Genomic DNA, 9,960 nt, shown 5'->3' with positions numbered 1-9,960 from the left:
TTTAATCGTTGATTGAAAAATGTTCAAAAGGAAGTTAAGACAATAAATTAGGATGAAAATCTCAATCCAATCTCTAAACCCTAGTTTATGATTCAAGAATTTGCTCACACGGATGCAGGGTCTCCTCCCTGTTGGTCTATCAATTAGTGAATGATCTTGAAGTTCACAATGGAATCATCCGGCTCGTGCCTTGACTAATTTATAATGTCGTCAATGTGAAATAAGGGATGAAAGATGCAATGCATTGCTAATTGGTAATGAAAGCTAATCATTTCTTTAATCTGCATGATTAAGTTTCACAAAATTCTTAATGCAGTATATGTAAGCGCCGCCAAGCGGCTCGTCATCAATGTCAGACATACGCACATACCTGTAATTTTCTGTCATCATATTTTTTACCATAAATGATTTTAAAGGTACTGCAAATACGAACCCTATTATTAGTTTTATAATGAAACTACTTGGTTGTTTATGTGGTAATGGCAATTAAGTAAGTGCAATGCGTCTCTAATTAAGCCCATGCATAGCATTACGCAGTATATATGTACATACATATATGATATTCCTTGTTAATTTTCCCTGTATTTTTTCCCTAAAATTTAGAGTGTATTAGTTTTGGAATGGGTAGATAGATTTGTACTTTAGCAAGAAATTGCTACAATAATGATCATCTTTTTTAAGCCATCAGATCCATTAGGTTTCAATTGAATTGGGAATACACAATATGCAAGGAGAGAAGACAGAACATTCCTTTAAATATTTAATGGAAAAATTTTGTAAAGAGAACCAATTAGTTTTAGTACGAAAGTTTGAACTAAAATTGAAAGATTTGGACGTCATAAATATTCCAGGTTATTTTAGTACGTACCTCTCATTAATTAGACAATTAGAATCTGCAATTTGTAGTCCCCGGAAAGTTTAATTATAAATTAAGGCAAGACTTTGACTTATCAAAATCCAGACATTTATAAATAGTATCTGATTTCAAACACCATTGTGCTATTGAGAATCGCTTTCATCCGTTAATTCACATTCTATGTAAGTGAAATTTGCATGTAGTCTTGAACAACCAAAAAGATTTAGGCAAAATGCTGTGTCTATGATAGTCAATACGATATCTAGTTTCTTGATTCACTTCATCACTTGAAAGGCATTCTGAAGTAGTCTACAAGATAGCATGTATATGTAAATGAAGAATGCAATGCCCGAGTAGATATGCTGGATGAAACTGTTCTATTTAGTAAGTCAAGTTCGTTGAATAAATGCACAGGAAGTGCTTCATTATTGAAGAAACTCTGCTGATTTGATTGCAATCTTTAGATAATGCTATAATTGAATTATTTTGATTGAATTTGAAGAGTCAGTACGAAATTCTGTTGGAAAATATACAATAAATTTTTTTTTCGTGTTATTTTTATTTTAAAATGTATGATCAACAATTACATAAAGACGGTATCCAAATTATGTACCATCCTACACGTATATTTCGAATAAAATAATTTGAAGGTCTAATACACTACTTAGGATTAAATGTATGTATAAGTTAATAATGTTGTACATCAAGTAAACATATTGGGTATAAAACATAAAATGTTGAAATCAAATCAAATTGAGATTTTCAAATAATAAATCGTTTAGTAGTGCTCTAAATGTTTTGCTACTTTATTTGATATCAGTATTGACTATTTTCTAATGAGATCATTATTTACAAGACAGTGGGTTATACATATGTATTTTATCATAACATTTGACTCTAACTACATAACAATGTACTTCATGAAACTTGAAACTAATTAGTAACTTATTAAACCACAAATATCTGTAGTTTTTTTCAACTTTGTCGCAATTCTTTGTTCATTCTATAATAAATAATTCGATTTTTGTGATAATACTAGTTCCTCCACATGCAATTTATGCTGATATATTACTATTGATTGCTAACCACCTACAATACACCCACTATATACGTATTGCATTAAATCACAAACATTCTCTCTCCCTGGTCTATCTAGGTATCGACAAACATGGATTTTTCTTCGAGTATCTCAACATATTCTTTCTTAAACGATCAAAGGTTTACTATTCTTAAAGTTATAGTTTGTTGGTTGGAGGTATGTGTTACATTCACTGTGACCCTCAGGTAGCAATCTCCTTCATAAATAAGTCAACGTACAGCTACATTTTCTGATCTAAAGTGTGTTGCCTAAACGTGAAAGGATCACTTTCTCCTACATATTGAATTACAAAGAAAGCTTGCTTTTCTTCTTATCCTCATGCTCAATTTACTTCCTTGAACATTCAATTTAAACCGAAACAGGAATGCTAAAGTGTACAAAGTTTAAGCGAAACGATAATTTTCTGGTTCTACAAGTATCCCCAGTGGTTCAACGGTTTGAATTCTCAATAGAATAGCTAAAACTGAGTGAAGTGGCAAATAAATGAACGGTGGAGTTGTTGTAAATTCCTCAAATTGTTGGTACATAAGACGTTGTTGTGCTCAACGCGGCTTTATAGATATAGCTCACGGGTGGGTGGAACATTCCAATTTGAGGTTTTGTTACATTGTTGATATATCTTGCATAAAGTTCTATTTATTAAGAAACTCCGGCGTTCCCTTTTGCAATAAACGGCCCGACCTCATCAAAAGAGGAGAAATGGTGGGCGAACATATTTTCTGCGTCATACAGGAATCAAGCAGCCAGGAGGGAAGCAAGATACACGGCCAGAAGGAGCGACGTAAAATAAACCGAAGACTTCAAGTCTGTAAAGAAACAAATAAAAAACAAATAAGCATATTTTCAACTAGAAAATTTTTGATTTTTTTATAGCGGCATTCTATATTTTTGTATAAATGAATATTCCTAATTGTTTGCAAACGGGTAATATGCATGAAAAGACCACATTGTTATCTTCAAGTAGAGTGGCTTAATAAATTGAGTTGTAGCATATTAGTCTTTGTAATTTAGGTTACTCTCTTCTTAGCAACTTGCTTGCCTTCATGTGGTTTCCCTCTTCTAATTTGTGTGGCTTTCCTTTAATTTACTTTTCACACAGCGTGTTTAGATGATGACGCATTATGAATAAGCAAAACTAAAGAAATATACTGAAATAACTCGACCCTTATATCCTTCACGTGTCTTCCATGAAATTCAAGAGCGACGGACAATTTGATCGCGGCGTGTAACGAAGATTATGAAGATTATACAAGTTTCCTTGCAGTTTTCCTATTTCAACCCACGCACACTGAACTAGATAAAGCACATGAGAAACCAATATGGAATGCCGATTAAGGGATGATGTCGAGTCAATTCGGGGAAACTTTTTTTAGATTCTACATACATACATTGTGGGTTCATGCGGAGTGAAAATATCATAAATCTTGTGCTCGTAATCCTTGAAGTTTTTTTCAAAAGTAAAAAAAGTGACTCGAACGTACTTAATCTGCATCTTATATGACGAAGCAAGCAACCCATTTCAATTCAAACCCCATTTCCAGTTCAAAAAAGTGAAAGCTTGCTTTCACATCTTGCAACTCAACGATCCGACAAATGAGATTTGCTCTGATTTGAAGCGTTCTCAGAAGAAATTGTAATAGGAAAAAGGGAACTGTACAAAAAAATAATCTTGTTTTCATTTAAAAGTACATCCAATATTGGACGAAAATTGGCTCCTATTTTCGTCAGCTCAAGGAATTCGTGGACAATTAAACTTGATTAAGCAATTTGGAGCAGCCCTTGATGTTGCTAATTGCAAATGACACCATTAATTATTTGATGCTGAAATTTCAGTTTTATTCTAGACTTGAACTTATAGTACAAACCACGAGGAGTTGTCGACGGACGTCATGTCCTGATGCCCGCCCACTTAATATATGATATGCACATAAATATGTATGTGCATAGTAAATATGTTTGTGCGTCCGAAACCATTGGTGTGTGGGAGCCCAAGTTGTGTGTGTGTTTGATGCAAAAGATAAAGCCCGTGACATTTCCCGACACTGTTTGGTTAATTAAAGAATGAGCAATGCGGTTGATGGAACCGTCTCCAGATAATTGCAAATCAGTGTTGGTGTTAACCAATTGAGTGACGTGTACGCAGTTGATACAGAAAATGAGAATTCAACACAAGTCTATATTTACGACTCCGTAGTGGGTGCGATTGTGGATTACTAGCGAATGCACACGACCAATTAGGCCCAAAACGAGTCTAGACGAGTTAATGGAAGATCAAAAGATATGATGATTCCATATGTCAAAAATTTTTAAACCCAACTTCAACAAATCCTACCAAACTCATGCAAACCCTTTGGTAGAGTTTCACTTTAAAAAGTTGATGCTAAGGATGCCCAGCTACTTATCTGGATGTGTCAATAATAAATATGTTAAGATGCAAAAATTAACTTACCAAATAATGCCAACAAAAATTTCCAAGTATTTTCTCTTGGCCCAAAGGTCAAAAGTTCAGTTTCTTATTTTTTCTCAGCAAAATCATCCAGCCTTTGCGGGGCCTCCTCGATGTTCACTTTCTCCTGGCTTTGCTGATCCAGTAAGGACTTGATGCCCAATAGGTTATCTATTTTCTCATTAAGAGTAGGATCAGCAACATCGGCAACTGGGGACTCTAGGTCGTCGCTCAGATTTTTGGCTGCCTGATTGATAGAGTCTTCTCGGATGTCGTGATCTAAGCTCCTTTCCCCGGGAGAGAAACGTGTTGACTTCTTCCTTCGCCCTCTGCAATTTAAAACCAGACACATACGTCAGACAATTGTATCACAAACTATCAACGTCATAATACCCATGAAATAAATATGTCTCGTATGATTTAAAACCCTTTTTTATACTTACATTGTATTAAAATCGATGACACCATAACCAGGCTGAGAACCTTTGTGCTCTGGTCGAAGTCGATGATGACGATATTTCTGCAGCGCCAATAAGGTTTCGAGTTCCGCCAGACGTTGGTCACTTTGCCTTTTGTGTCTAATTCTGAAAAATTATGAAACGACAAAACGTTACTAAATGGTGAACGTTTATTTAAACGTATCTCATTCTCAATTTCCCCAATCTCAGCTGCATCTACTTAAGTGCTACGTGAGAATTAATATTAAATATTAATAAAGCACTATGGTACTTACAGCTTGTCCGTTGGCCTTCCAGATACAGAGGTGCTGAAGGTTGCAATTAAGACGACGAGGATGACACAGAGCGTTGTTCCTAGTTTATGCATCTTGTCTAAAGTGTTTCACGAGCTTACAGGTGTGTGTTGGGGTTGAATAATGTTCCAATGTACAATCTTGCACAAACGTCTCACGCTTTGAAATACTTTGATTTAACTAAATTTTGTGTGGTTCCACTTGGCTATTCAATTTCCTTCTTTGTTTCAAATGTAGGTATTGATCGACCTTAAGCCCAGGTTTAACTTGAGGCAACTGAGATAAGACGTTTCTTTAAATTTCTAAGACTGCAAAATCCTTGTGTGCGTCACAAACGTAATCGGTTCTTGACGAAAGCTTAATGTCAAATATATTTCAGTTTTAGAATATTTCACTGTCACTGTCAACTTTTGCAGAAATTTCTCCTGAAATCCAAACGTTTATATATCTCTTAAGCAATTCGACAACAATTTTGATACTTTTCCGCGTTACTTGTTCTTTTCTACCGGCTCACTTTCGGTTTTATCTCTGACAATTCAAATGCAAGTCAAGGCTATTGGAGTGGAAATAATAAATTTCTAGGTCTGAAGGTACAAGTTGAGATTTTCTCTGAATATGTATGTATGGTTGAGCTTGTCTTAGGTTTCGAGTTGGGTTGAGAGTGAGACTAGGACGAGCTCGTGAGTGTTATATATTCACTTTCCAACCAGCGCAACGCAATGATTCAGATAAGTGATCGTGCAATGATGTTCATATGTACGTAGGCAGTGTCAATCTGCAATACGCTATGGTCCACCTTTATTTAACTCAGGAGGAGAGCTTCACCACCTGCCCTTCACAGATCTCGATGGCCTTTGGATATGTGGTAGGGTCCTATGAGTGTACTAAAACTCTGAAGTGGTTTGACTCCATGGCCACATTTGCGCCCCCCACACCCACTCAAAGGTATGAAAACCACAAAAGTTACCAACTTCAAAAATCTACCAAAAATTCAATTTTGCTCGGATTTTGATAAAATTTACGTTTTTGTGATTCCAGATACTTGTGTGATAAAATCCAGTAGCAATCTCAACTTTTTCGAAATTTTCGAAATTTTCGAGCTGATCAATTACTCGAAAAAATTCAAAATTTCAAAAAAGTTGAGATATCTACTGGATATGATCACACAAGTATCTGGGATCACAAAAATGTAAATTTTATCAAAGCCGAGCAAAATTGGATTTTTGGTGACATTTAAAGCACATGAAAACAGGGTTTTTTTCGTGTTTTTGGCGCCTTTGAGTGGGTGTGGCGGGCGCAAATGTGGCCATGGAGTCAAACCACTTCAGGGTTTTAGTACACTCATGGGACCCTACCACATATCCAAAGGGCATCGAGATCTGTGAAGGGCAGGTGGTGAAGCTCCCCTCCTCAGATCCATGTATGGTTTGCATTTTGTTAGTCAACGTAGGCATAACCTTTACATTGCGATCAGAGGGATATCCCATAATTGCTTCTTTAATAAACTGGTCCCAAAACGTTTGCTTCATGCATTTTTGCCGTTCGTTGGCGTGAAGATGGACACAACGAATACAAAAGTGGAATGTACTCTCTCATTCATTCTCTTGGGCGAGTAAAAAGTGTGGTGCCAGGTTTTTGCTGTTTCTGGTGTTGCATCATGTTCGCGAATTCCATTATTATGTATGCGGGACGGTGATGGTGTGGAGGAGAGTTGTGGAGTTGTGGTTGGTGGTGGTCCACTTCTGCTTGGTAATGAATAACGTTGTGTTGATGCTAAACGGTTCATCCTCATTCATAATAATACTTGTTAGGACAGGGTTGTGTGTGTGTGAAAAACGTATGAGTAATTCGCGAATTGGGGATTGGGATAGCTTAATCAGGATTAACTAACTGCCAAAAGTGAAAACTCGTGTAGAGATCTGCCGAGTCTTGTCAGTTCTTGTTGTGGGCCAAAAAGTGCTTTGTTTTGTCCGTGTGTTACGGGATCTGCCAACTTTTTTTGCATTGCGAATTTCCTCAAACCTTATGGCTTGTGGGTGAGACGAGATCAAACTATCCTGTGACTGAGTACGATGCAACATAAAACCCTCTTTCATCACTGTGCTTGTGCTGATTTGCATGTCATGACCGATGAGTAAGACTGCGTTGAATTTATTTCTAGAATTATGTTCTATATATTGTTTTTCTATATTTAATGGTGGGTCGATCATATGCATGGACGAAACAAAGCGGCTTTATTTAGCGTGCTATGTTACATCAGGAAGTTAATTTTTGTATCTGGAACACATAACTAGTAATTAGCAATGCTAGAAATGACAGGAATGACGACCATCCAACTTTTTAAGTGATTGAGATTGTTGGTTGAAATTGACATTTTATCAACCACAGATGGCAAATGGTTGCATGTCAAACTTATCTTTTGATTTTTTGTGGAAGGCGAAATGGTAACGACCATACATTACGTACGTACGTACACATGCTCGCTCAAATGATCAGTGACTAAAGTCCATTATCTCAAATTTCCCTAATTGTCGCAGTAATAGATCCTTCATCCTTGACACATGAATAAAAAGCTCAAAAATCCCCAGAATTTTTGCATACACAGTTTCACGCATCTTGGGAAGTCCTTTTACTCTTCTCAGAATATAGACAACTGAATGAATTAGTTTAAATATTAATCATTCCAAAGTTATTTATTGATTTATTTATTTATTTTACGCAGTTAGATTATCATCGCAGTCACAAGATAAGCCAAACTTCAATTTTAAGCTCGTGCTTATCACAAAGAACTGTAATTTTGGGTCATCTAGGGAACTATACACACTTATCAAAACAAACTGGTATCATTTGTAAAATCTGTGTAAAATATTTTATCGCAATACTATAGGCGTATTGATTAATCAACGTTTTTAAAGTATTTTTATACCATACCTAATTTGGTGACTTGAGTATTTAGCAACCTTGCTGGATAACAAAATGTAAACTTTATGAGTTCATGGATAGTAAATAAATCAGCGTTTATCAATCAAATAAACAATTGAGGAGATTACAACTGGGTATTTCACAGATCTACTCGCTACACACGGATCAGTCATGTCATTCAAGATGAATCATCTAATCACCCTCATTCTTTGTACACGTTCTCGCATTCCAGTTACATAATTCACGATTTCACATCTCATGGTGGCAAACTCCAACCGTAAGACTCAGAGTGTGGCGAAGCAATAGTCTACTTTATAACAATTATTTTGTACGAAGGTGTGGGGTAATGGATAATTTGTTTTATTGTTCATGGTAAAACTAATTGACGTCATAGGAGGCAATTTAAACGCACATTTTCCACCCAATCAATCCCATGATCTAATCTGCACATTTGCATAAGAGACGGATATTGCACGCTCTTGTATGTAAACTTGAAAGTAAAAATTCATGCATAGATTTCACCTGAAATTATTGAAGGGTAAATCTGTGGCAATGAAAGTAACCCAACCTACATCATCATTGTCGTAGTCTTGTGACGTCCACCTGTGCAAAATGAGAGTCATTAAGTCAACAGATAACCTCTGTGTGTCGTCGATGGTAGTTGCTGCAAGGAATATGTACACACACACACATTTAACCATACATGAAATTCGTGTGCAACTATAATCTAGAGTATTCGATGAATGGATGGCTCAAGCGATGGTTCAATTCACAGAATTCATTGCAGGTGAAAATGTCAATGTTTTCTGTACGTCGTTTCCGATGTCTGGGTTTTTAATTTATGTACAGCATCACCCTAAATAAACATACATTAAACGTCTTGTGTTTTACGCACGACAGGAGAAGTGAGAAATCAGTGATTCATCTAAGGAGGACTTTCGGACTTTGTAGACCGTTTTTTATTCGAGATCCGATTCTGTCTATCGTGGCGTGACGTTGACTAAGCGTTTTAAACGTGGCATGAGTCATACATGTAATCAGGTGTACTGTTAATGTTTAAAAATACAATTCTGCAAACCACCTTATAAGGTATCGTATTAAGTAGAATGCTTTCTGAAATATCAGACTGATCTATATCCAGCCAAAATGAATAAAAACCTGAACTGCATCATCTGATTTTATTCAACGATACATTTCGAAAAAGGGCATTACTCTTTACATACATACACAAAGGTGCATATTTTCTGCCCTCGCAATATGCAGTCTAGAATTTAGTCCAGCATGCTATCAGAATTCTAAATTGAGCTCTAATGATTTAGGATATTTGTTACTTGTGTAACACAATATACACATTTTTTGTCCACATACATAAGAACATAATATTGACAATTACACTTTATTTCGAATGTTTAAAATAGTCATCACAAAGTAAGAATATGGAGAAGCCCTTGTACATTTTTTATGCATTAATAACTGATACAGATGTTTGAGCTTGATTTATACATATGTTGAGAATACCGAAATTTTCTCTTTTAATTAATAATGCTTGGAATTATTTTTGTAATCTTGCGTCTTTATGGGAAATAAATGCATGTCTATTTACCTCTTTCCGTGGCTTTTAAATGTTTTATTGCTCAGATAATTTTACCATAAGAAACAATGATCGCAGTATTCCTTTTCCTTTTAGACTTTTCAGAATTTCTATACGTTATGAACCTTTACAATTATTCGCAAATGCTCCACAAGATTATTTACTTACGTACTTGTACTAATTATTAATATTTATATATACACCTCAAGATGTGTATAACTTGTCCGATAATCATTCAGCTCGCCGAAGTAAAAGCAATTTATTTGTACACATTTCAAAAAACCATATGAATTGT

The 9,960-nt window shown here is 35.6% G+C and overlaps 1 protein-coding gene across 1 annotated transcript; it reads right to left on the bottom strand.

Moving 5' to 3' along the window:
* Positions 1-1,396: 1,396 nt before the first annotated feature.
* On the bottom strand, positions 1,397-5,888 carry LOC110845692. Its single transcript, XM_022092158.2, has 4 exons — positions 5,135-5,888; positions 4,845-4,985; positions 4,405-4,730; positions 1,397-2,761 (listed from the first exon to the last, which is right to left on the bottom strand). Exons 1-3 carry the CDS (start codon positions 5,224-5,226, stop codon positions 4,469-4,471), a joined length of 495 nt encoding a protein of 164 aa, XP_021947850.1. The 5' UTR covers positions 5,227-5,888; the 3' UTR covers positions 1,397-2,761; positions 4,405-4,468.
* Between the last annotated feature and the right edge of the window lie 4,072 nt (positions 5,889-9,960).

Source organism: Folsomia candida, unplaced genomic scaffold (assembly GCF_002217175.1).
Source record: "Folsomia candida strain VU population unplaced genomic scaffold, ASM221717v1 Fcan01_Sc003, whole genome shotgun sequence".
In the NCBI taxonomy this organism is placed as follows: Eukaryota; Metazoa; Arthropoda; class Collembola; order Entomobryomorpha; family Isotomidae; genus Folsomia; species Folsomia candida.
This window is presented reverse-complemented; position numbering and strand designations above follow the sequence as displayed.

Bases quoted from the DNA above. Each gene is read 5' to 3' on its own strand.
- LOC110845692 (XM_022092158.2), bottom strand. From the start codon at position 5,226: ATGCATAAACTAGGAACAACGCTCTGTGTCATCCTCGTCGTCTTAATT. The intron at 4,986-5,134 runs GTAAGTACCATA...ATAATTTTTCAG, and splicing joins GGAAGGCCAACGGACAAGCT to AATTAGACACAAAAGGCAAA. The intron at 4,731-4,844 runs GTAAGTATAAAA...TTTAAATTGCAG, and splicing joins GTCATCGATTTTAATACAAT to AGGGCGAAGGAAGAAGTCAA.